The 27,755-nt window shown below is 41.3% G+C and overlaps 1 protein-coding gene across 2 annotated transcripts; it reads right to left on the reverse strand.

Moving 5' to 3' along the window:
- Positions 1-212: 212 nt before the first annotated feature.
- On the reverse strand, positions 213-27,159 carry NR2E1 (nuclear receptor subfamily 2 group E member 1). Of its 2 annotated transcripts, none has more exons than XM_050951416.1 (9): positions 26,550-27,159; positions 21,472-21,617; positions 17,321-17,408; positions 14,683-14,918; positions 12,344-12,490; positions 7,076-7,172; positions 6,541-6,690; positions 6,178-6,283; positions 213-1,376 (listed from the first exon to the last, which is right to left on the reverse strand). In XM_050951416.1, exons 1-9 carry the CDS (start codon positions 26,572-26,574, stop codon positions 1,214-1,216), a joined length of 1,158 nt encoding a protein of 385 aa, XP_050807373.1. In that variant the 5' UTR covers positions 26,575-27,159; the 3' UTR covers positions 213-1,213. The 2 variants fall into 2 exon arrangements, with proteins under 2 accessions (XP_050807373.1, XP_050807372.1); XM_050951415.1 differs by lacking the exon at positions 26,550-27,159 and adding an exon at positions 26,261-26,321.
- Positions 27,160-27,755: the final 596 nt, after the last annotated feature.

Consider the following 27,755-nt stretch of genomic DNA (forward strand, 5'->3'; position numbering starts at 1 on the left):
CAAATCAGTTAATCCACTTTGTACAAGAAAAGTTTTACTCATTCTATGATAGTTCAAGTGCTGATTTTTCTCAGTGCTAGTTCCTAATAACAAATCAAAATTTGAAAAGTACAGCAGCTATCTTTAAATGTTTTTTCTACATTTTTCATAGGTATAGTCTTATATCAAATAAGCAGCTTATAACGTGTGTGTGTGTGTGTGTGTGTGTGTGTGTGTGTGTGAGAGAGAGAGAGATCAAAGCTTTAATTAGAAACCGAAGTTTTCTAAAAAGGCATTGGAGAGTCTTGGAGACTATTAGCATTGTATCAATTGACCATCTTTATTTCTTCATAATTAAGTTTTTTTCCGTTGTCTATTGTAAGTTATTTCACCTTTCTGCACATCTCATTGACACAGAGTTTGGCCACCATTGCCTTTGGTTTCAGCACTATGCCAATGGGACAGCGATCAGCTCACTGAATCAATCATCTCCATTTTATTTGGTTTTGCTGTTTTAGTCTTTCTTACTTGACTAGTATTCATTTTTCCTTTTTTGTTGTGTGTAAAGCTCTTCTGTCTTTGAGATGTTAACCAAACTGAAATTCTGATGATTTGCATCAAAGTTTATCAGTTCATTTTACAGGAAGGCCTGTCCTGTTGAATCCAAAATGTAACTGCCAGCATAAGCTACTTTTAAAATCAGTTCTGAAGGCCACATTATGATGTATTACAACAGAAGCAATGTTTTGGTAACCTGGTTTTAGACGTTGTCTATAATATTATGAACATATTCACCATATAAGCTACTTTAACAACAGATCTGAAGGCCACCTCATGACGCATTATAACAGATGCAATGTTTGGTTACCCAGTGTTCCAAATGAAAGAACTAAAGTACTTTCTTTTTAGCTCAGATTTCCCAGCTAAGTGATAGAATCGTAGTCTTTCTTAACTATGACTGACAAATGAATTGCCACCGCTCTGTACAAAGAGAAGCAGCCAAATTCCATCCAATTCACTTTTTCTGTAGAGCAAAACACTCTCTCCATGCTTTAAATCACTGTTCAAGGCAGCAAAATCATATCTAATGGGACTTTTTAAAAATTTCTCAATGAATTTAAAAGTTAAACATTCCCAGGCTTATACTTCCTGTAGATTTTGTTAGTTGAGGCTTATTCTCCATAGATAAGTTCTTATCAAACTGTCCATCCTGATTGTTTATTTTTAAGGTGGTTTATATATCACTGGATTTGTACATATCTGAAAGCAGTCTTGTAATTGGCACATTCCCAATGGTTTTTTTAAAAAACACTTCTTCTATTGTAGATGGACTAATTGAACGTAAAGCTGGCAAAAGCAATAAGAGTTTTCCAAAACGGCAGGGTTGTGTGGGGTACCTAGAATACAAAATGACAAAGAATGTTACTGAGGTGTCATATGTTTCTCCAAACAGCAAAATCACTTACCTTAATGAGCAACAAAACCAAAATTAAGCAAATTGTAGGGTTTGGTTCTGGCTGGGTGAAATCCTATTTGCCTTCTCACAAAAGTAGATATGTTGACTTTAATGGGAATGCTGACATGAGTGAGGTAAGCAGGCTTTGGGCCACTGTTTCCACATTTGTAGTTTGGCCATTTTGTTTGATCTCTCAGATGAATAACTTATAGAAGGCCAAACTCTGCCCTGACTAACACCTCAAACAATAACCTTGAATTGAGTGTAACTCAGAAGAATTTGGCCCATGTTAAATAAACCAGGTTTATTGGATTGGGAATTCAATCTACCCAGTATGCTGCAGATGTTTGAGTGCAGTGTCACTTTTAATAATTGACATTTTGAATACAAAATTCTGAGTGAGAAGCAACATTTCATTCCCCCTGAAAATATACATCTATAAAAGGCTATCTTCCATCTTTGTTAGCCACAGAATTCTTCCCAGCTTTTAAAGATGAAAACAATATGGGCCTGATTCTGATCTTGCTGGTGCTGATTTTTCACCAGTGTAACTCGGCTGACTTTGGAGGCATTACTCTGGATTTTGCACTGCTGTAAGTAAAAGGAGAATCAGGACCACTATCAGAAACATTTGGAGCCTGATTCTCTGATCTTCTATCACTTTCACTAATGTAAATCAGAAGTCACCCCATTGAAATCAAAGGACTTGCACTGGGGTAAAACTAGAATGAGAGCAAAATCAGGCCTCTTTCTTCACATGTCACATAATAAAAATACAGGATGAAATCCTGACTCAAGTCAATGGAGTTTTCTCATTAACGTCAGTGGAGCTAGGCTTTCACCTACAAAATTTCCAACATTTTTATGAAAATATATCAACGTACAATGGAAACTTCTAAGACATTCCAAGGTTATTGCATAGACAAAAGAAAATATCCTCATATGATGGGTCCTAGCTCCATCAAACACGGCCAACAATATTTTTTGCATGTCCACCTTTCCAGAAAAGTAGCAAAGACTTTGATATGCCTAAAACTTGTGGTGGAGAATTATGCTGTTCCTAATTGCTGCCTTTATTTAGACTGCCAGATTTATTTACAGTGCATAGTCATTCACTGCTTTTTACCCTTGTGGTGCAGAACTCAGCATTCCATTTTTGTACAAATACCAGTGGAAAAGTACTATCTATCTAGTCTGTAGTACATATTGCTTTGGCATCTATGCTGACAGGCAGCCTCTCTCTATTGTTCCACTGCTCTGTGCCTTATGTTTACCTCAGAAACATGGATCACTCTGGAACCATGAGACTGTAGATCCTCAGTTCATGCCTGTTCTCACAACCCACTTGTTGGTTCTCACAAGGCGGTATTCTCCTTTCACATCAGTGTAAATCACTAATGTAAATAGTTATACTGGTGTAAAACTGGTGTAAGTTAGAGGACTTCCAGAGCGTTTACCAGTGGGAAAGCTGAGTTTGGAAAGAGGACCATGTCATGTAAAGCAGCCGCTTCCTGGCTTCTCCCACTAGCTGGCCATGTAACCCTATCTCCCATTGAGCTCCAATGGCACATTATTCATGTGAAGGGGCTTCAATGGGAGTGGGAAGAGCATGCCACACAGCTGCTGCTTTTTCGTTTTTTAGTATGTACTGGACAGAACTGGCTGGTATTTTTGTTTGCTCACATCTGCAGTGAAGGATTCTATCTATAGTCTAAACAAAGGACATCAAAGATTTCTGCCAGTGAACATAGTTTTTAAGAGAAGGCAATTTTTTAAATGTCCTTAGATTTGCAAAATAAATGCAGATGGTGGTGGAACTTCAGTTTAGGTTATAGCTAGGCTTGGCAGGATTCATTTTTCCCCTACAATTTCAATTGATTATATTAATGTTTATTTGTAAGCATTTTTTATTTTTATATACTTAAATTTTCACAGTTGGATGGAATTCTGAGAGCTGGGGTCAACATACAAAGTAAACATCCCGAAAGTCAAACTTTGATAAGTTCTCAAGCAGCATTGTTCTTACTTTTGCCTATGTGTAAATGTTGATTATTATCAATGGAAATATTTTTTCATCGGTTTGTGTGTGTACAGTGAAATGGATATTTACTGATATTTATTGATTAAAAACCTAATCCTTTCAAGGCTAGTTATAGTAGTATTTGGTGCTGATGCCGGGGGTGTTTCCCTAGGAATACATTGTCATCTGGCTTCACACATGTAACTCTCAGATCACTGAATTACATCCTCTACTGGAGATTTTATTTTATTTTATTCTATATAGGTTCTTATACCATGCTCATCACCATAGTATTTGTGTGTGTTAAGCAATATGACTAATGTTTGTCATGGTATGTGTGTGTTCTCTCATCTTCTCACTGGGGAGAAGTGTGTGCAATGGAGTATTTTGTTTTGGATTTTATATTTAAATGATACATAACATATACACACACAGACATGTTGCTATGTGTTTATGTTAGAGAAGGCAAGGTCAAAGATGTGCCTAGTGCATGGAGCGGAAGGTGATGAGATTTGTGATGGTCCTTAGTTTTTGGGAAAGTTTGTACGACGGTCTTGTGTTGGCCCGTGAGAGAGCCCTGTCTCCCACACAGGCAGGCTTCACCCTTATTGTACAGAGTTTCATTGTGCCATAGGAGAAAAGTTGCTGGTGGAAGTTGTAGCCTATAAAATGGGTTAGGTCAAGAAATAAAGAGAAATTAGGCTTTGGCTTTAATTAGGCTAAGTATAGAGGAGTATGGGAAATTGAGTTTGTTAGTGTGAGTAAAAGTTAGACAGTAAGATGGGAAAATTGAAGTTAGCAAGGACGTGACCTAGGGTTATATTGTGCTGTGTTTTGGTTAGAACTGGTTTTGGAATGGTTTTTAATTAGCATTTTTGAGAATTAGGAATGTTTTACTAAAATGCTATGAACACCATTAGCATGGAAAGAACATTGGTGCAAATGTTAATTTAAATAATGTGTAATGTGAAGAGCCAATGTAGAGGTGAAGGAAATGTGACTAAGGTAATGGATAGGTTTAATGTTAATTAGTATTATCATGGGTTATGTAAGTAATAGCCTTTTAAATTGGATGACGCTCCAGCTAACACCAAAAGGGTACTATTAGTTTATAAGATAAGGCTGTACTTTATCTGGTTGTCAGTGGACTGATCGTCTATTGATACACCATTCCATCTTTGAATGTGAGTATAATTGTAGTATTGTGTAAATGGTAATTGTATGCCTGTTTGCTTAACTAATCATTTTTCTCTTTTAAAAAAGTTTGGTTCTATAATTCAAAGTGTCATCTAGGGTCCTCTACTAAATTAAATTGTCTAAGTGACCTTGAGGCTTGAACCTGAAGACTAAGTTTGGTTTATTATATTCTTAGCTTTAGTGATTTAACATTAATTGACAACCTTTAAAATTCAAGGTTACAAAAGTGGGAGGAGGCCCAGGTTGAAAGCATTGAGTCTAAGTGTTGTCCCTTTTCAGAATACTCATTTAAGAAGAGGCAGTTTGGTGATATTGAGGGAAGTACATCTGATCTATGACACTAGATAGAATCTGGCTAAAAAGTTCAATTAATATTTCAAGCTGACATTTTGGAAGGGACAGATGAGGGTAGGTGACAAAAGAATGGGTAAATGGAGATGCACCGACTGGAGGTTAGACCTCTTTTTTTTTTTTTTTTTTTTTTTTGGGTTCACCTCCATGTCCACGATGGAACCCTGAGGATTCTCCCTTCTCCCCCAATCTGGTGCCTCTACTCAAGTTCCCCCTGCTCCAGGCCTTGCATAACAGCCAATTTATTTCTAGCTAAGGACTGGACAACATGCCTTTCAGAGCTCCATCACCCATAGCTCCTGAAATGACTGGAGGAGTCACTATTGAATGAGATGCAAAGCACACCCTTCCTCTCTGTCTCCTTTCTTCCCCACCCAATTGCCTAGTGAGTTGCTTTGGCAGTAGTCCTCCTAACCCTTGTGGTTCAGGGCTGGAGGATAGTTTTAAAAAGTATTCAAAGCATGGTGCTCTAAAGTGTGGTCACATTAAGACAACTGCTCACATAATGAGAATAACAGTGGTTTTCTGCATAATACATTTCACACATTCCCGGTTTCACCCTTGTTAGTTTCACAAGGTGGCGACTACAGCTTTTATAGTTGGTGCAAAAGGTTTCTGTATCTCATATATTTTATACTGAACAAGATTGAAATGAGGTTTTCCATATAAACTATTATTTTCATCATCCTGGGTAAGATGGCACTGAGCTAGGAGTCACAAGATCTGAGTTTTTCTATTTCCAGCTCTGCCATGACTCACTCTATGGTCTTGGACAAGTCACTGCCTCCATTTCCTTATGTGAAAAATGGGAATAATACAATAAAAGATTTTGAGATTCTAAAATTTAAAGCACTGTATGTGATGTTTGTTGTTGCTATTAAATACAGTAAAAGACATGCAAAATCTCCAGTTTTCTAAATGTATTATGTTCCTTTTTAGGTGTGTCATACCATGAAAAACTCCCTTTTTTTCATTTTCCCACTTATTTGAATACATTCCATGTTCCCCATTCCGTTTGGATAACCCAAGTTCTACTATAGGCATACAGTCACTGTGAAGATGGTATGAAATCCCGGCTCCACTGAACTCAATGGACGTTTTGCCATTGACTTCACCGAAGTCAGGATTTCACCCAGAGTGTTTGAAAAAAGTATTCAAAGAAAATATTGATCACCTGGTGTGGATGTAACTGTTCAGAGTGAGCTGAGCTTCATCTTGAAGAGCTGCAATGGCGGCAGCATTTCGAAAACTTCTCAGTTCAGAACCACTGTGTGTAGGTACTGGAAAGCAGATCAGTAACTAGTCAGGCGGACTCTTAAGAAGGTCAAAATATTTAAGATTTAATGTAAAAATAAAAATGCATTTTTAAACATTTAATTTTTAATATTTAAAGTGTAACACTGCCTATCAGAATTCAACAGCAGAAAACCAATTAGCTGATGTTATCACATCTGTTTTAAAATGACAGTATAGACTTTGAAGTAGCTAACCAGCGAAATGGCTAGCTATCGAAAAACAAGAGATTATTTCTGCTTACCAGCTTTAAAAGTGACAATGCATTTGAGACAGGCAAATTCAGTAGCATCTAGCCGAAGTTGTCTAAATCTAGCCACAACCTCCTGTAAAGCCTGTATTTCTGAAATAATTTTATTCAGCTTCTGAGAATCTGTATTGTCACCATTCATGCCTAGAATAGAAACATATGAAAAAATACTCTTTATTAAGGCATTTGCATTAATGTATATCGATTTCTGACACAATCCTCTATCAATATCTATTCAATTGTCACTCTTAGATATCCGATTCCATGTAAACTGACTATATTGTATGAAAGTTAATATAAAATCTTCTCTTGGATGATAACAAACACAGTAATTTGCATTTAAATGACAATGCAAGCAGTCATGAATACAACAAAACAACATTATTTGCATTTAAATATAGATTTATAAATGACAGGTACGCTCTATTGTTCAGCGGGAATTTGTTATTCTTTACATGTTGTTCTTTTTTCAGTAATGTATTTTTATGGTAATTTCTATAACAAAGTCATTAAATTGTGCAATTCTTACCAGATACAGCCAGTAGAGTGTTAGCATCAACTGGAATGGCCCATTGTGCTATTCCTAGAACAAACAGTTCTCTCCAAGCATCTTCCAAAAGCATCAGCTGCCATACAATAGATGTACAATATAACATGGTGTATAATTTATAGATTATAAACATTTTCAATATGTAAATTTCTGTTATTTTAAAAACTGCTTTAAATGTCCGCTTTTGTATTTTCCCCTCTGAATATTTTAGCTCTTCCTTTATCTTTTTGATGAGGTGTATATGGATAAGAATATCCCTGGAAGAAATATTACTAGTATTAATTATTTGTATTACTTGAGAACCTAAAGTCCCCACCCACACTCACGGCCCATTGTGCTAGGTGCTGTGCAAACATAAAGAGGGAGAGAGACAATCCCTGCCCCAAAGAGCTTACACTCTTCATAAATATCTACTCATATTTTTCAAAAGCAGGCTTGCTCAATAAGTGCTCTCTTCTCCTCCTCAGTGTCAATAGACATGTGTATTGAGAGCAGAATGGATGCCAGATCGTTCTTTTAATAATTTCTGTACTATTAGACTTTTTTACCCTGAAAACATGTGATTTGTGAAATGAGTGGATTACTAAGTGGTGGCCTGAACTGGTACCTTTGGATAGAGTGTCCATTCAAAGCACTACTACACAATGACAGGCATGCTCTCCTTTACATTGAATCCACAGTTGGTTAAACAAATCTATGGTCGGTTAAAAGACAATATCAAGGTATATTAAAATCTTATTTGTTTTCCTACTTTTGCTGAAAAGAGCCCTTGAAAGCTGGACACAGAAATCTGGTTACTTTAGAGTGAGTCACAAATCCAAACCCTAGAATGTCACTGAACTTTAGGGAAGTTCGAATCAGGGTCCAAACATCTTGGATTGTCCCTCTTCAACAAGGGACGAACCCCAACTCCACAGCCAAACACCTGTGGAGGTTGGCGCCTCTCTGATTTGGATCCAGATGTTGCAACCAGTGCTATTGTTTGCTCTCCATAATCTTTCCACCCTCATTTGTTTTTGTAGATTTTTTTTCCTTGTGAGGGCTGAGTAGCGGACTCTGTGCCCAGTTCCCTTTTCTGTTTTCACTGAGGCAATCCTATTGATTTAAGGACAAATACACTGGTAGGCATGAGAGGAAAATTAGGGTCCTTAGGATTTACAGTGGCAAAGCCAGCAAAGAATAATTTAAGTGCACATGTGACGCTTTGGCTTAGCCTACCTCCTTTGCATGGACATAGAGGGGCCCTATACCCAGCTGAATCTCATCAGTTCCATGGCATGGTTTGAGGGGCACACCACAGAGAGCGCACACAGTTGGGACTCGATGCCTCTTTGTGGTCCACAACAAGGTGGAGGTGAGTTTGTGAGCAGAGCAGGACTAGGCTCAGGAAGGATTGGCTGGTGGCTTTATGATTATGATGATACATTACCCAAAACCCCTACAAAGAAGGGAGGCATCACACAAGGGCCTGTGGCTGCTACTGTCACCCTAAGACTTCAGTAGCAGTTGCAAAGAAGTTTTAATGGTGTTATGCAGTTGGCAGGAAAAGAGAAGAGGTCCCATTCTCAAGACTCAGGATAACACACACTTAGACTTATAGTGTTGGTCAAAGATTTTGCTGAGAAAACACTACATGGATTCTGGAGATGTAGGGTATACTGGGAACAAGGGAAGAATACATTTTGGAACTGTTGAGTATAATGATGTCCCTTTATAAAATAGAATCCTTTCAATAGAATTTTGTTATTCTTATACCTCTGAATTTAAAGAGATGCATTTCAGTTGCACTGAAATCATCCAACAATTGGAAATTTCTTATCTAAGTTCTAATTTTTAATACCCAGTGTTTTAAGCCATATTGTTTTAATTAGATTCAGAGAGAGCTCTCCCAGAGTCAAAAGTCATTACAGCGCTACTAGAGAGACAAGGTGGGTGAGCAGTACTTAATTTGTACTGAAAGAGATGCTGGGGCTCAATCAATTTTTTTACATTCATAACTGATGCCGCAAGCCCAGAGGTGCCAGGGCTATGACCTGCCAAGCCTAGAGGTACCAGGGCTCAGCCCTGGCACAAATTAAGCACTGTAGATGAGGTAATACCTTTTTAGGTCAAGTAAAATATATTACCTCACTCACTTTGTCCCTTTAATATCCTGGGACCAACATGGCCACACCACCACTGCATTCCAGAACTATGACCATCATGACATCACAGTTACCTTTCTGCACATCTGCTTAGACTTTGCAGAACTTTTATTCAACTCTAATAAAGAAATTGTGACTGAAATGTAAATGTGTGTGTCTGCACATAATATGGGTTTTAATTAATTGCATTGGCTTTTATAGTAACAGAAACTGCTCAGTGATATGAAATTATCTGAAGTACCATATCCATCTCAGATTTCTGGTGAGAGAAACAGAACTTACATTACACTGAAGACTACTAACCAGCCATTCCTTGTGCCTTATAGAGAACTGATATTTCATTTAGATATGCGGCTTTCTGTGTGGTATAAATAAACTGATTCTTAAGCATTAATTGGCTTTTGTAAAACTTTTTGTGACTTGTTTATGCAGACAGCAATGAACAATGATTCCTATATTTATATCAACAAGATGCAGTTAAAGTCAGAAGACTTTAGAAATTAAAGGAACTTTCTCCTCCAACACCACTAAGGCTCTCCTCATTCCTATTAATACGTCTTTAAAGCCTCCAGTTGGAATAGCTCGTGCTGACCTTAGTGAGGGTTTATAAATAGCCTTCATTCTTCAAAAGAATTAGAAAATCCCAGGTTTTCTAAAGAACCTACTTCTGTTTCAGAATCAGGCACAATCTATAAGGATAACCTACTATTGATTACTTGTGTTTTGTCAGCAGATGGGGTTCCACATTTTTCAAGACGGAAAAGTGACAGTCATAGAATTGTAATGTTTTAATTTTTCTAGAGGTGCCCAAAACAAAAGCAGATCCTAGGAAAAGATTTAGACTCTTCAGCTAGATGTCAAAAGACATGCAGAGGAAATGCAGACATTTTTATCTGTACTACAATCAAATTAAATTGAACAGTAGTACTATTGTAAGGCTCATCTGTCTGATTCTCTAACAATGGAATAAGGCTATTAAAACAAGAGTTATTTCCTTTGAGATTCTCCTGAATGTGAGAGGAAGCTGAGGAATCATGCTAGAGAGAGAGGTTCAAACCATAGTTCCATATCTGAACCTCTCTGAAATTTGGATCCAGGTCTAAACTTTACAGCTCAGACCCATCTTTACAACCTGGAGGGAAGAATGGTGAAGTTGATGTTGTTAGAACTTTAAAACAGATTCAATTGATGTCACAATTCACTAACACTTGCCTTTCATTTCAAATGTAAGCTACGCCGTTGGCTCATTTAAGATGACCGGATAAACTGATTTCTGTGAGGAGTTTAATGGGAAAAGTTCAATGAAATGGAATGTGCATTAGCCATTTCTACTGTATTGATGGGCCTCTCTCTTGAAAAATGTTTCCTCCTTCCCACTCCCTTCACCCCATTCCTCCTGGGGGGATGATCTCTTGGGGAATTTTTACATATTAGACCAAATTGAGCCCTGGCCTAGGTGGATGCAACTGCTGTTGATGTGAATAGTCCATGGCTGAATTTGGTGGTTGTGGCATTATGACAGAGATTGTTTTCTTTGAAATGAAAGTAGTTTTCAAAGCAAAGCCATTTCCCATGATGTCTGTGTAATAAAGTACACTCTAGGTCTGATTCTGCAGCTCCTTCATAAGCCTGATCCAGCTTCCCGATCCACAGGAGTAACTGATGAACTGGGCCCACTCCTGTTATCTTCCTGTCAGTTGTTTCCTGTTGACTGTTAAGCCTTTGGCTTATGCCAGCTCTGCTGCCTCTTTAAGATCCCACTCATCCAGTGGCCCTGAATGTATATACCTAGGATGACCAGATGTCCCGGTTTTATAGGGACAATCCCGATATTTGGGACTTTATCTTATATAGTTGCCTATTACCCTCCACCCTGTCCTGATTTTTCACACTTGCTATCTGGTCACTCTATAGATACCTGATTTGCTGGTGACAATACATAGAGGGAGGTGAATGAGGCCCCACATATCTAACCTCACAAAAGGGCTCTCAAAATTTGGGACTAGCTCTAGAAAAAGGACCGTTCCGTTTGTCTAAGCAAATGTCTTTTTGTGCTACATGTGATAAGTATTTAGGTAGAAAACTCTGTCATCCTCACAATCTTTTTTTGCTCACAATATGCATTTGTTTATGTACTTACACTAACATACCACAGACTAATATGATTAGTTGTAATATTTAAGATATGACTTTTTTCTTTCTAGTTATTGTATTGCAAAATTAAACACACTGATATCAAAATATTAGATACATTTTTGTGGTTAGGGCTTTGTGTAGTTTTTTCCTTTTATTATTGTCTGATTACTTTTCAGAATTAATGCATTATATTAAATAAATCAAGTCATTACAAAATTGCTTTAGTTACTATGGTTCACTCACAAATCACTTGAGGCAAAGGCAAGTTGTTACAGAGGAAAACAAGACAAATTAAGGAGGATTTTAATTAGGAGGGAAAAAAAGAGTAGGCTGAATTCTGCTCTGAGTCAGATCAGTGTAAATGTGGAATAACTTCATTCAAGTCAGTGTGACACAGAGACCCATCTGGCCAGTGTACACTAGTTGAGATTAAATAGTAAAAATGTTTACTGAGAGTGCACTTTTCATCCAGAGAGTTCAAAGCACTTTACAAAGGAGAATAAATACCAGTATACTCAGTTTGCAATTGGAGAAACTGAGGCACACAGCCATTAAATTAGTTGCAAAAGCTCAGACAGAATGTTAAGGGAAGAGCCAGGAATAGATCTTAAAGGTGAACTTTTAGCCCTATTTAAGTCAGTGCGAGCTTTGCCATTGACTTCAGAGGGGCCAGGATTTCATCCCTGGTCTCCTGACTTCCAGCCCAGTGTTCTGCAACATACTGCCTCTCATAATATTTGTCTTATAGCAATATCTATTTCCTATCTGAGTTTCACTATAAAATATCCATTTCAGACTGATGAAAATTGCTGTTAAAACAATATATTATTTTAGAGATGGGCCAGATCAAAAACTACGGGGGCCAATTCCTTTGGGGGGTGAAAAATCTGATCTAGATTTGAATTTTGTGAACCATCTTTAATATGGTTGTGAGGCTAAGGACAATTACTCATTATATAAGTCTTACCTGATCTTGTAAGGACAGAGTGGAAAAGGCTGGAACGCTCTTGGCCCATTTGATGCTCATAAAGAGAAGCCTGGCGGCAGATTCACAAACAGATTCAGTGGCCACTTCATAGAGGTACATAGGTGTACCATTGACTTCATGTGGATACTAATATAAAAAGTAAAACAAGGAATAATAATAAAAAGTGACTGAGATATCCATAGAGTTTAAGGTCAGAAGGAACCACCAGATCATCTTTTCACCTCCTGTTTATCCCAGGCCATCACTCATGCAGTAAACCCAGCAACTAACATGAGACCAAAATATCACAGCCTCCAGAAGACTAGACTATTATGCGCCACGGGCAGAGAACAGGAGGGACTGAGATGCAGCAGTGCCTGAGGCCCCTGCAAGGGTAGGGAAATGATTAAGTGAGATATTCCCAGATAATCCTGGCAAGTGACCCACATGCACATGTTGCAGAGGAAGGTAACCCACCCCTCCCAAGATCACTGCCAGTCTAACCTTCTCAACTTATAAAAATTCCTTCCTAACCCAGCATATGGTGACCCATTAGACCCTGAGCATGTGAACAAGAACCAGCCCCCTGAGCATGTGAGCAAGAACTAGTCAGCCAAGAACCTGAGAGAGAGAATGCTCTTTGCCACTTCTGAGTTCTGATCCACCCCGTCAATATCCCATCTCCAGCCATAAGCATCTCTGATGCTTCAGAGGAAGGAGATGAAAACAAAAAATAAAATAAACTACAAAACTAAACCACCCAAACAAACAAACAACAGTATACATTGGGGCAAGGAAGAGGGAGAATCCTCTGCAGGTGGCTGGCTGAAACTCTGAAACATGAGCTTTCAGGGACATAAACATAAAACAAAAACCAGGAGTGAGACCGCTGGCTGCTAAGCCCTGCCCTCTTTATTCTTCACCTCAGATATGCCTGCACTTCACTAGTCATTCCTGTATATAGATAACTGAAGCAATCCCGTCCTGCACCCACTGAAATTAAGAGCAAAACTTCTGTTGGCTTCTGTGGGCCCTTTATAAAGCAGGTTATTTGCTTTGCTATCCATGGGGATGAATGGGATCATATAAGCATAAGATCACAGTATGGCAGACATGAATTCTAACAATAGAAGAAAGCTATTAAAAATGTAGCTTGATTCCAGGTCCCTGTCTCATTACTTTATTCAGCGTTCTCTGCTTTCTAGAGCAATATAATTTTTTGAATCAATATTTTATATTGTTACCCTTAATTCACACCCAGATTCAGCAGTTTATTCCTATTCCTCAAAGCACATAAGCACATGCTTAGCCTTAGTCAGATGCTTAAGTCTCATTGAATTCAATTAGATTTAAACATCTGCTTAAGTGGTTTCCAGAAAGCACAGAGTAAAATGCATTTTCCTTCTAAATAATTTCTGGTTTAATATTTTTGTATTTACATTTTTAAAAATAGAAATATGATTGTTACAAGCAAGTGGGTTTCACCAAGCAATAAACCAGTTTGATTTACAACAATTTTTCTGTCATTTGTTACTCTAAATACAAATGTACTTATGAATATTTTGGAAAGGAAAGCATGAAAATATTTAAGTTATCAATTTAAATAACTCATAGATAAGCCTCATCCACCAAGTTTATGACAGCAATTTCCTATGCTGCTTATTAAATGTCAAAGTCCAGAAATAAAAATATAAATTACTAGATATTTGAATAGGCTGCGATAAGTTGCTTAGTACATTACAGAGCATTATGGGCTCAATCATTACGGAGCTGGGCCTTTTATTGTTCAGAAAGTCAATGATTCTCCAATCTTGGGTTATTTTAATAGTACTGTGTCCATGATTGAAACGTGTAGGTTGGCGGGTAGTCTGCAGGTGGCAGTGTCTATGAACTGTTCCCCTGTATGTAGGTCTTTCCAGGGAATGCACATGTATACATATACTATAACAGCTCACAAATGGTGTGTGCTTCTGTCTAAAATGGATTGGTGTGTATTTATCTCCATATAGCAAGAATTATTTTAACTTACAGACAAGTATTCTTTTACTCGCCACCAAAATAGTTTTTTAAGTATTGAGGGGGCCAATCATAAAGTTCTTATTCAAACAAAATTCTCCTTAAAATCAACAGGAGCATTTACACTTCATAGTAGCGGGTCCAGATTTGTATTCTGCTATAGAAATGACTGGATCTCACACAAACACACTCTCTGGAGACACGTAACAACCCCAGCTCTAAAACAAGACTTGCCAACCCCTGATTTCAGGTTCTAATATTTTGGCCATAATCTCTGAACACTCTCACAGTGCCCCGATTAGAACACAGAAGGCAGCTCTGACCTTTGGAGTTGGTTGTGCCAGGCCCACCAACGTCTGCCGCTCAGGGGTCGTAGATACAGCAGCCAGCTCTAGATTGTGGGGTTCCAGCTGCGTGACAGCAGTAAAGAAGGCAGGAGCAGGTAAAGCTGCTGAAGGGAAGTGTGGTGTAGCTCCATTTTCTTCCTTGTGTCCTCTGAAATACAGCGCGACTTGCTTCCTTATTGTGGATGTCCTTGGACCTCTTTCGTGTTGCACAGCTAGGAATAAAGGGCTCATTGAGTGAATGCATTACCCGGTTGCGGTCTGATCCCAAAGCCCATTGAAATCAATGGAAAGACTCCCATTAACTGCAAAGGACTTTGGAACAGGGCCTCACTGACTTACTATACTTCATTGTCCTCGGTTATTTAATGGTGCATGCAGAATTAAGTGCATGATATTGCATACCATATCATTACTTTCAGTGCCTAATATTAGATGGTTGGCCTTAAAATGCAGCATGAACATCCAGATTTTTTCCCAAAAACCAATTAAAATAGTTATCTGAAAGTTTGTCTGGATTTCATTTATAGAAGTAGTAGCCATCTCTTCAGCATGACAATATTATTCATTTAGTGGCAATAGGCATTTTATAGCCCTGATTTTCTTTTCCTGCGACGTCTAGTTTAGGATTGCTGCGGGGTTCTTTGTGGGGTAGCGTAGTAAGTAGTTACTGGGTCATATTATGTTGAGGAGCAAATCAGTAGGACGCTAAAGTCCTGTTTTACTAGGTCACAATATTCCACAACTTTGATTGTGCTATTCCCCAGGAAGTGTCTGAAATACAGGTTCAGTTTTGTAATCTGGACTCAGCGATGCATTAGCCTTGCCTAAATTTTATTGCCTGGGGTTTTATGGGCTAGCTCTAGTGAATCTGCAAGGAAATATTTGCCTGTCCCATCAGCAATAGGTTTGCCAATTTTGGTTGGATGTGTTCCTGGAGGTTTCATCACATGACATAATATTTAATTAAAGATTAATCTTTAATTCCTGGAGGCTCCAGGGCCATCCTGAAGGGTTGGCAACCCTAGTCAGCAGTGACAACACAATACTTTCCAGACTAACTCTGGCAGGCATTAGAACCCGTCCAACAGAAAAAAACAAAAACAAACCAAAAAACCACCAAAAATTAAACAAGTTTAATTCAGAATTATAATAGGAAATGGTCAAGACTCGATGAGAGTTTCAGCCTAATGAGTCACTTGGAGTGTTTGCCCGGTTAAACTCTGTTGCTGGTCTCCATAGGATCGGAATCGGATTCAAGTTGAGAAGATTTATGTCAGTAACTGTGGCAAGTGCATCAGGAAATCTCTCTATCTCGGCATCTTCAACGTACAGCCACGTGCTAATAAAACAAGTATGAAATCCTGACCCCATCGAGGTTAAGCGGAGCTTTGCCCGGGACATCCCGGGAGCCAGGATTTCACTTTCCTTGTTTCGGACCGAAATGTGTTAAAAGATGTGTTGGGCACTAGAAGACAGTGGACGGTTGCACACGAGTATATTGAATGAATGCCAAGCCAGGCTGACTGCTGGTGAATTATCACTTGAAAAAATCGTCATTGTTTCTGGCTACTGTTTCCTCCACAAAGACGTTTGTGGCTCATCATATTGTTTATTGTATAGGGAAATTTTACAGCTCACAGTTTGCTGACCTGTGCGAGACCACGCGGCTTCCAAGTGACGACTTTAATTGAGAGTTTAAGTGATTCTTAATTCTATTATTAATAGTTGCATTTCAGAAAAGCTAAGGCGAAGGGCTAATTTTAACAGCAAGGGTCTTAATTCTCTGAATAAAGCAAGGGATTCCTGTCTCCAATGATGGCAGTGGCAAAACTCCCCTCGCCTTCAATAAGCTGAGGGATTCACCCATTGCCTACACTTCGTTCAATTGTTCAATAGAACGACCTTTATTATTATTAATTATTAGTAATTACTATTATTTTATCTGAGACATTAAAACAAGGGACTGGATTGTGTCTAACCTGATCAAAGCTTAGGGGTGTGGAATAACTGGGTCAGTATTACTCGGAGCTCTATGACATTTCTGTTCCCCGCACAAAAATCCTGCAGCTCCTTACCAAACGTTGGATCTGGACACTATGGGTCAAATCCATCCCTGGCATAGCTCCGCGAACTCGAATGGATCCACGCCAAGGGCTGGATTTGGCTGAAATACATTAATTAATTGGTGGTTTCATTGCACTTGTTTCACTGTGTTAGTTGCTTTTGTCATCAAAGCAAACAATTTGCCCGGCACTGGCTTTGGGTCTATTGTATATAGTTAAATAACAGACTGTTCCGATGGGAAGGAATCGGCTCCTTTTGGGTGTGGGGGCAGGAGGGCTAAAGGCAGTGGCGGTGTTGTTTTGGGTCAGGCGGGAAGCGTCGGTGCCGGGGCTGGGCGTTAATTGCTCATTGGCAGGAAGGGGTCATTGAGCTGAGCCTGGCACGGGGGAAGGAAAGAGGGAATTTTGCCGACAGGTAGAGGGCAGCTGGGAGGAAATATTACGGGCCGTGGGTTCCAGGTAGTTGCATTACGGTGCGTTTTTTCCATACATGCGATGCATGGTTCATACTACTCAGCCAAAAGGAGAAGGGTAAAAGGATGTGCAAATACCGTCTTTGTTCATGTTGACTTCCAAGCATTTCTTCAGTCGACACGCCCTGCATTGGTTCCTGTGTGTTTTATCCACGGGGCAACCTCCCTAAAACAGAGAAACTCCTTTCGTTAAGAGATGGGCTTGCACAAGGTATGGGGTGGGAAACTGACGAGCGAAAGGCGGGGCAGCTAAGAACCTGCAGTGATCACAGCATTAGGGATTACCCCCCCCCCCACACACACACACCCTTAGCACGTGGCTTGTGCCCTTTCTGCCTGTGGTCCGCCTAGGAAGGATTTGTGAAGGGAGGGATGTATGGTGCCAACGATTTTCCAAGCGGAACAGCAGCCCGAAACCAGTGAGGAGTTCTGCTTTTAACCGGATGCCACCGTATGGCCTTGTGTATTTACACTGCGTAACTTTCCCTGGGTCACCTGTGTGCACGGTCCTTACTTGGGCGAAACTCCCAGCTACGCCAAATAGGAGTTTGGCCTGAGCAAGCAGCTCAGACTTGGACCCTTGGTCAGCGCAGTCTGTAGTTGGAGAGGACAAGGCTAGCTAGGAGGTAGAATCGTTTGGGTTTGCAGGATTTATTCGCTTCAGAAAGGAGTTACTTCTACAGAAACAGACAAATGAAGGGGAGACTATACATGTGCCGAAGCGTCCCGGTGAGGAACAAAAGAAAGGGCTCTTTTGGCGGGTGCGAGTCCATGAATCCGATCTAGTCACAGAGCGGTTCCTTCCTGGGGTACTATATCGAGGGTTATACTGGTGTGTATGTAGGGTGTAACGAGGTGTAAGGGACCAAATCCTGTTGGCCTCATTCCTGGAGGCAGCCCGGGTGAAATCAATAAAGCAGAATCTGGTCTCAGTCACTTAGAGGGGAAAACCGGAGTCACTCTACAGTGACTCCAAATGGAGTTACCAAGGATTTCCACCGGTGTAAGTAAGATTAGCATCTGACCCAATGGAGCTACTGGAGTAAGACGAACAGGATTTGGCCCCTAACAAATGAGTGGGCAGGTGGTTATGGACAAATCTGTTTCAGCACCTTAGACAGCTCCCCACCCCCAGAGGCTCCAGCTGCGCCCCGGAACAACAGAGCTCCCCAGGCCCCTGTCCTAAGAGGAGTAGTATAGACTTAGAGACAAGCACAGTCCCAGAAAGTCACGTGCAGCCCTCGGCTCAGTAAGCCAGAAATATTCAGCCACAGAGTCAAAATTCAGCCGATACTGAGGTAGCGTACATGGAGACCTTAAGAAGATGGGACAAGACGGGGGTGGGTGGATTTTGTAAATAAATGTAAATGCTGGTGACAGATTTCAGAATCCTAAAAAAGAGGTCCTGAACCCGACACACTGTGTGTGTGTGTGTGTGTCTGTCTGTCTGTCTGTCTGTGTCTGTGTTTATACTCTAGCATCGGCTATGTTCATTTAGCCCCGGAGCCTCAGATAACTTGACTTATGCAAGCAAAAGCTAATGGTCATTTTTTCAGTCTGCCCCTTATCCTGTGGTACTAACTCCAGACACCATGTGTGGTTATACTGCCATACCCTCACGCCTCCGGTGCCCTGAGAGATACGACAATGAAGGAAACCCCCTTCTCAGAGAGGTGGGGGCCTGGTATAAATTGTTGGTGTTAATTGTTCAGAAACAATTTGGCTGTAACTCTGCAGTTCTGACTTGCGGTATGAGCTGGAAACCAGTTCGCACCTGCAGAGACCCTGCAGAATTTACATTCCTCGTCGGTCAATGGAAACTCGCCTTGCATCTGAGGAAGTGGGTATTCACCCACGAAAGCTCATGCTCCAAAACGTCTGTTAGTCTACAAGGTGCCACAGGACTCTTTGCTGCTTTTACAGATCCAGACTAACACGGCTACCCCTCTGATACCTTTCACAGAAGTCAGGTTGCAAAGCGAAACTTATTCCGGACTCTTATGGGGGGTCTCCAGCGTCCACTGCAGTAGGGTGCGAAATACCCACAGACTTCAGGTTCGGCCCCGGATAGACGCTCTCTCTTCTCTAGCTGTTCAAAGTGCACTCAAACAAAAGAGCTTCCCACCTAAAACACCTTCCGACACTATCCACTGAACAGAAGCAGAGGACACCTAAGGCAATATCGATATGAGTAAGGATGACTTGTAGCTGCTTCGGAAAAATCGATTTACTCTCCCTGCACGGTTCTATTGTGTAGAAGTAGAAAGCTGATACTGTCGGACCAATTTATTTCAATATTCTCTTTGCCATCCGCCTTTTGACTTGACAGCCTTTCCCCTTTTTACTGTTACATATTAGCCGATCTTTAAATGTGTGAGGGTGAGTGGAGGTGCCACAAGTTACACAGCACCCTTGTGGGTGCACTATATAGTTGTATGTTGATTCACTGCTGTTCTTCCCACAGTGAAATCGGTGGGAAGTCGCCTGAGACAGGACTGCAGGATCGTGTTTGTAAACACACACAGGAGACAAGGAGCACGGTGTAAAGTGAAAATTATTTTCTGCAGTGAGTGAAGAGTTCAAATACTCCGGAAAGGGGAAACCTCGATTCATTTTCCTAGCGCTAATCCTTCAAGTATGATAGTAAATGCCGTCAGATTATTTTCCACCACTCCTTATTCTATTTACCACACAGGCAATTAACCCTCTACTTGAATCTACTAATTGCCTTTATTATCATATATTTGCAGCGTTGGTGTAGCCTTTTGGTCCCAGGAAATTAGAGATCACAAGGTGGGTGAGGTCATATCTTTTATCAGGCCAACTTCTGTTGGTGAAAAAGACAAGCTTTGGAGCTGCACTGTTCTGAAGAAGAGCTCTGCGGAGCTTGAAAGCCTATCTCTTGCACTAACAGAAGTCGGTCCAGTAAAAGATACTACTTCACCCGCCTTGTCTCTTTTATTATTATAGGCATTTATTAGATAGTCGGTGGGAGCTGCAATTGTTACCGTCCTAAGTTTCATAGTGACCTGGAAAAGAAACTCTAGCGAGAGAAGCTTGTTCAAAAGTTTGTACAAACGTCTTTTCTAGTGAGATGGGTGGGCGCAGGGGAGGGGGAGTTTTGTTTTCAAGAAATCTTCCCTGTAACTATGGTATTGGCTTGGCTTGAACTCATCAACCCTCCATTCACCCCCCTCCCTCTCCATAACTGCGCTTTTATTTTAATGAAGGGGGGCTAGCGGTAGGAGAGACAGAAATCAAAAGCTGGGGGGTTGAGTGTTCTCCGACTTGGTTATGTTTTAATAGCTAAGTTTATGTCAGAACATTGTCTTAAAATATTTGCCAGTCTCTGCCCTCTCTTCTGCTTCAATAAGCTCGGTAGGAGTACACAGAGTGGGTCTGACCCGCACCGTGATGTAGCGAGGACAAACAGAACCTGTAGCAAGAGAAGGCCACACCAATTTATGTCACTGTCGTTAAGGTAAATTGGTTTATCGTTTGAATCTATTTTGTCTCTGTGCTGCTGAACGGAGTTGTTATGTACCTAGACACTTCCACATATCATATGCGCACAACCAGAGAGTAATCTGAACACGTGGAGACTGGGGCATTGGCCCTGGAAAACTGCCCAACCTAATGCTTATATACATTATGTTAATTGACACATAACAATTTACTCTAATTTTGAAATCCTCTTGCTTTGAGAGGAAAGATCTGACCTGTGGAATCAGATTCTTGGTCCATGAAATCCGTTATCCTACCTCAATCCAATACCTAATGCTTCAGAGACCGTTCGGTGGCCAGTATATCTGGCGAAACTCCTCCACAATGCAGTCGATAGGGGAAGGCATTTCTTCCTGACCACAGCATGTCCTGAAGCATGAGCTCTGATTTTTGATTTCCTGTTTAAATCCCCCCAGGAAGCTGACTCCTATTCCATTATAATACGTGTCCGGAAGAAGCTTGCATTAAACGTTCTGTTAAAATGTGAATATCCTTAAAATGTTTAGCAAACGTTCCGAGCTGCTTAAATCTATTACAGACAAAATCTAGTATCTCCCCCCGCCCCCATTTCCAGAATGTATTAGGCTGGGATGACATCCAGTTGGCAGGAAGCATATTAGATTTTGATCCATATTTCGGCATGACAGAGGGGAAGTCCAGAGCGACAGTACAATACATAACTCTTTGGAAGTGGAAGGGGAATGAGCCGGTGCTGTTACTAGTACCTGATTTCCAGATTTGCAGACGTACGTCCTGTTCCTCCTGATGCTCCGTTTGAAAAATCCTGAGCATCCATCGCAAGCGTAAACCCCATAGTGCTTGCCGGAGCTGCGGTCCCCACACACTTTACAAGGGATGTCTAATATACGACCTGAAAAAGCAGAGGCAGAGGGGGAAGGGGGAGAGGGAGAGAGAGAACTAAGCAATCTGACCTCTGAAGGGATTAGCACCAGAGCTGCGATAAAAGCAAATAATGAAGTGATTTTATAGGCAACCTTCTTTTCCTTGAGCAAGTGTCAGTTTTCTACAATGAGAATTATTCATGCACCGCTACATTTATTTGAATCTTCTATAATGGCCAAGACCCATTTTTGCAACGAAACATTACAGCAGCAGCAATAGCAAAAAAGTTTTTGCTGGATCCGTAGTGTTCTCCAAACAGGGAGAAAGCTACGTTCTGTGGGTAGGGAGTGGAGAGAACCAAGTCGCAAAAATAGCTTCCAGCTGGGTTTGTTCCCGCCATTAACTTGGATGTGATTCCCATTACCCTAACATTTAAGCAAAACTTTCTGCATTAACTGTGGGAAAATGCAGTTTATGTACTGCCAAACATATTTGAAATGCCTGGTTTGTTTCTTTCTATCTATATATCAGTCTGAATTATGTTTACTTTTCAGCGACTTTTACTGTAATTGCAAATGCACCGAGTCATAGAAAATTTATAGAGCTTATTAAACCCCATTTCAATGAACACACCACAAAACCGAGCAGCTCTTTTCTTTTCTTTTTGTTAGCATCCGTTCAAACAGTCTCCTTCCCCCCACTCCCCGAAGTAACACAAGCCAAAGGTGCAGCTCTCTCACAAAACCTGGGTATGAAAAACCTGGTCGATTTGGTTTATAGCAATTTGCTTTGCTTTGAATTAGCTCAGTAAGAGTGTCTTTAGTATGGTGGAGGGGTTGGGGTGGAAGAGGGATGGGGGAAGGGGTTGGGAGCTGGATTCAGAGAAGTCTCTTCTGCTCCCTAGAGAATTTAGGAGCCCGGGATGCTTTCAGACATGTTTATCCGGAGGCTCTGAAACAATGCCTCCTGGTAGACAATAGGGACATTAGATAAAGTGTTAACTTAATGATTTTCCCCATTGAAACTCGTTTGACTGCCTCCAATCAGCACAAGCTGCCAGCTTCTCCCCTAAATGAAACTCGACAGCTGCTATATACAACACTGCTAGAGGAATGGGGATTAGGTTAGGGACTGGGAAGGGAGGGGGCTAAGGAGGGAGGGTAGAGGGGTTAAAGAAGAGAAAACTTTTACGCAATTAATAAATCCAGCTAGGAAAGCCACCCCCCCCGCACCTCTCCCCCTAAAGCCTGTAACGTAAATTGTGCCTCTGAATCTGCAGGTAGGAGGAGGGTTTAGGGACAAGGAATGATTTCTGGAATTGTGTAATTACAAGCCCTCCTTGCCACCTGCCTATTGGGTCACCAGTGACCCGTCAAAAAGAGTAGCCTGGGAATTCGGATATCACACAATGCCAACAGGGGCGAGGACTCGACTACCCCCACCGCCTTCAGCTTCAGCATCCACCGATAGACACTCTCTCTCTCTCTCTCTCTCTCTCTCTCACACACACACACACACACACACACGAAAAGACAGTGAAATTATACATGCATCTGTGCCATCTCCTTGTATGTAATGTCACGGCCAAACGAAATGCAGAGTGCACAGGCACTTTGGAGTTTGATTTTAGCTATGCAGATCCCAGACTTTCTTCCCCCCGGCTGGAGCTTGCAGATAAATCGTCGCTTCCCGCTCCAAATAAACCCTAACTTTGTTTTCAACCACAGCAAGGCAGTGAACCAGTGAAATTAAGGAGTGCGGTTATTCTCTTTTTTGAAAATAAGTAATTCTTATCGGTAGCAGTATATGTATAACATTAGAAAGGGACTTTTATTTAGTGTGAAAGGTAGTTTTACTAGGTTGCGGTTTCTATTTTGTATTTTATTTCACCAGATCTAGAGAAGATAAAATGATATTTTAACTCCTCTAGACCTAGAGCTAATAAAATAATGCTAGATTCAGCATTTGCCGCTCTAAATTATAAAAAAGGCGTGTGGTGATGCAAATTGCAGCCAGATGTATAGTCATTCATGTAAAATATAATTCTATCCGTCGATTTCCCCACCCTCCATTCAAGACCTAACTAAACTTTCTTCTTCTCCCAATCCCAGCTGTGTCCGTCTCATCTGATCACTTTTGCAATTATTCTGACTCTCCTCCGACTAATCAGCATCTTTAGCGAGTGTGAGCCCCTCAGACTATTGTAGACGTGGCTGTTGTTATGAGAAATTTTTTAGGCAGAACAAATATGAAAGAAAAAAATAGCGAGCGAGAGAGAAATGTTAACCTGACACGGGGTCATGAGATAACTGATTCCTCCTGTTTAAAAGAGCCCTCTTTTGACGAAGCAGAGCTTGGTCTCTGAAGTCCAGCGTTAAGAAAATTGAATTTTGTTGATCTGGGAAACCGTTTTTTAACATCCCTCGACAGGGGGTCCTTTGCAGCTTTTTGTGTGTCATAATTGCTTAAAGATATATGGCAGCTTCGATTACTGTAATTACCATCAGAGGCTGTTGAAAGAAGTTAGTCTGGGTTTGAGGGACTGCGGGATGGGATCTTGTTGCCACCCAGGCAGAGATCACGTTTGACATAACTATACACTCACTGGAGGAGAAGTAGAGCAAGATCCACACTGCAAACTCAGGCCAAGAAGAAAAGCCACGGCAAAAAAACAAAAACAACAAACAAACAAAACAAAAAAACCCCAAAACAAACCTCGTGCCTGCAGCTCCCCGGGCTATTCTGTCACCACGGTCTGAGCCTGCCTCAGGTCTTCAGCCGCAGACCGTAGTCCTTTAGTGGCTCCAGCAGACGGTAACACCCATCCCTTCGGGGACAGTTAGCAGATTTCTCCTTAGCTGTCTCACTATCTCTCCCGAGCTCTCTAAATTATAACTTGTCCCTTGGATAAAATCTTATAAATTAGACCAACTGGAAAAAAAGGGCCAAGAAACCGCGTGGGCGCCTGTCAAACCTTTAACCACATCAGTTACAATATTATGGTTGGTTTCCTGAAACCATGGGATGCTCTCTCCCCACCTTTTCCTTCTTTACCAACAACCACCATCGTGTGCGTATATAGGACATGCCACCCGTTCCCCATGCAATGGTCCCGCGCTTCACGAAGCGAATCAAGGCCACAGAAATAGCCCTATATTTTAACTAAAATGTAGTTTGCTTCCCTGCTCCCCAAAACGGAGAGAGGAAACAGAATATCTGGCCCGATTTTGGGAAAGGAGCTGGTGGGGAGGGACGCAGCTGGGAACAAATCTATTTCAAACGGCCATCAGTGCCGCCAGCTCTCGCGGGAGGAAAACTCAGTAAGTAATAAGCTTTATTTGAATGGGCTCCAGGGAATATCGGAGCCAGAAGTCAAAGCGCTATTGATTTCACAGTGTCAGAAATGAGAAAAGTAATGTGAAAAGCACAGAACGCTGGGGCAGCCGGTCCAGAACTAAGCTTCTAGATGCGTTGGGTTTTCTCTCCCCCAAAATGTTTTCTGTCCCTTCAAACGTATTTAGGGACACGGGGCTTTTTCTTCCTGCACCCCTCTCCCCGTTTTATTTTATCCTTATCTTTAAACAAATATGCCAGGAAACTATTTAATTTGCTGCTTTCGCTCCCTCATCCTTTGCTACCCAGTTCCCCATGGATGTGGACTTCAGCGGGAGTTTTGGGTGTGGGAGAAATGCAAGATCAAGTCCTTACATCTTCATTTTTTTTTTGGCTCGGCTTTTGTTAGTGACAAATCAAGTTCCTTAGGGAGAAAAAAAAAGCCTTAATTTATCCGTAGGAAAATACTTAACGCAACTCCCTGTACATAGAAATCAACTTCACCCGCTCGCTTTTCCAAAAGAAACCCCTACATTCAAGACAGTATTAATGGAAGCAACAACGGCAAAACTCCGAACAAGAATAGCTAGGCAGCTAGCAAAAACAGCGGCTTCTCCCTGGATGGATTCAAACCTCCAAGGGACAAAGGAGAATCAGGGGGCAAAATAATAGACGCTAGAGGCAAAGATAAGCATCATATGTGAGTTAGATGTACACGCAGGAGCATGAAGGTAGCAGTTATGTACATATTGTCAGAAACTCACGTGTACACCCACTTCTCAGACTCCTATTTAAATTGCACCATACCACCATGACCCCGCTCGACACATGCTATTAAATCGCAAGGCATATAAATGTCCAGTCAGTCACTTGTCACACATTAAATTGGATTGCGTATTTTTTTTCTTTTGTTACTGACTTCATCCATATTATAAACTCCAAAAGTGCCAGCTGGGATTAGACCGATTGAGCCGCTCTTCGCAAGAGCGGTTAGTCATACTTTACATTCCCCAGTTATGAGGTACACGGATTTAGGATTAAGGGAAATGTGACTTTTAAGTTGTTTCTGCTTTCCTCTTTGCAGGATTATTTGGTATGACTGGAAATGGTGTGCAAAGTATTGCATTTAAATCCTCTTTCAACAGAGTTGCTTATGCGATTCGGTGTAATTTAATGATCTGAGTTTTAAACCCCTTTTTAAAAATAAAAATATTGTCCTGCAGAAAAAGGTTGAGTGAATCCCATGAGAGAAGCAGCACGTTTCAGCTCTTTAATGCTGTTTTAAAACCAAACACCCCCCCCCCACAAAATCACGCAGACCTCCATACAAATGCTCACCTCCAAGTGGAATATAACTAACGCGCTGCACGTATAACTGCATGTCAAACATGCTCGACATCAACAGTGGAGCAAGATTTCATTAGAGAGCTGTACGATCAAAACAAGCTGTTGGAAATGACAAACCCAGCATTTTGCGAGAACTTGTCCCAAACTCCCCAAATCCCATCTGGGGCCTGACTGTGTATTAACTGAAGCTACAGATGGAAATAGAACATGCTCTTGCAAAACACCCAGGCTGGGCAGTTCTTCTAAAGGCAGTTAGCAACCTGCACCACATATTACCCACTTGTTGATCCTGCCGGCTTGCTCATGCTTGAATCCCTTTGGAAATCGCTAACTCTGGCTAAAGTCTTGCTGCTTTGGGGAGATCTCTATTCTCCCCTTTCTCGGTTTTCTCTCTCAGTGACAGGTGTTTCCCAAGCAGTCAGAAGTCCTTGCCCGTTGGGAATCGACACATCCTCGCGTCTCTTCCCAGCTCTGGCAGCTTCTTGGGAAGGTTTCTTGAGACAGAGACAAGTTTGCTGCGGTTTGTTGGTGCTGCAAGAAAATCCTTCCCGGAGCCGAGGAGAACTCAAACGGTTTAGACAGAGGCTCGCTATTATTGTCCCAGAAGAAAAATAATACCAGCAGCAATGAAAGGAGAAGATAGGATTTGTGAGCTGGATTCTGTGCTAAGTGCCTCAGTGCAGCTAGGAGAGATCACAGCCTGGAAAATAATAGGGGGGGGGGGAGAAGCGTCAGAGGAGGCAGTCTCTGGCTCTCACAAAGTGAATGGCACAAAAAGGGAAAGGTTTCCATAAGTTCATTACACTGGATGACTTTGTGCTTTGAGCTCCAGGCTGAAGCCCCTGTAATATCCCCCGAGAAGCTCTGACAGGCAGCAGTAGGGAGGGGAATAGGACGCCCCTCGCCCACGTAGCTTCTCCTTGGCTTCCCCCTCCCAACTCCTGGACGGCTGTGACGTCAGCCCTGCGCTGGGCAGGGACTGGGTTAAATGCTAATGATATTAATGAACCCCCAAGCGGCTTCCATAGAAAACGCAGGCGTTTGCCAAGCTGATTTTCCCTTTGGTGTGTGTGTATTGTGCCTCTCCTGTAATAAAAGCGGGTTTTTACAAGTGAGATTGGGCTTTTCTCAAAATCCGATTTCCCCTTATTGCCCCCGCCCAGTGGCTGGAGTGTGAAGTGTGTGTTCAGGTGAGGGGGGCTCGCGCTGATGACAGAGGTGTGATCACGTTCTGAATATACAGGTGTCAATTGAAGGCCCGTCCCTGGGGATAAAAGTTGGCTCTAACACAAGGTAAGCGGACGATCCTTTGCCAGGTATGCACTGGGCCTTATGTATGGGCAAGAGCCAGGCCCGAGAAGGAGGAGCTGTTACGAGAATATTGGTTTAAATCAAAATCGGAGGCTTTCGCAGCTGTTTGTTGCGCAAGATCCTGTTAACCTCTGCCAGGTGTGTGGTTTTGTTTGGAGGTTTAGTTTATTACTTC

This window comes from Gopherus flavomarginatus, chromosome 4 (assembly GCF_025201925.1).
Source record: "Gopherus flavomarginatus isolate rGopFla2 chromosome 4, rGopFla2.mat.asm, whole genome shotgun sequence".
Classification (NCBI taxonomy): domain Eukaryota; kingdom Metazoa; phylum Chordata; order Testudines; family Testudinidae; genus Gopherus; species Gopherus flavomarginatus.

Excerpts from the sequence above, each read along its gene's own strand:
- NR2E1 (XM_050951415.1), bottom strand. The coding sequence starts at position 26,321 with ATGTCGAGCATGTTTGACATGCAGTTATACGTGCAGCGCGTTAGTTAT. Across the intron at positions 21,618-26,260 it reads TAGTTATATTCCACTTGGAG|GTCGTATATTAGACATCCCT; the intron begins GTGAGCATTTGT and ends CTGCTTTTTCAG. Across the intron at positions 6,691-7,075 it reads CACTCTACTGGCTGTATCTG|GCATGAATGGTGACAATACA; the intron begins GTAAGAATTGCA and ends TTTCTATTCTAG.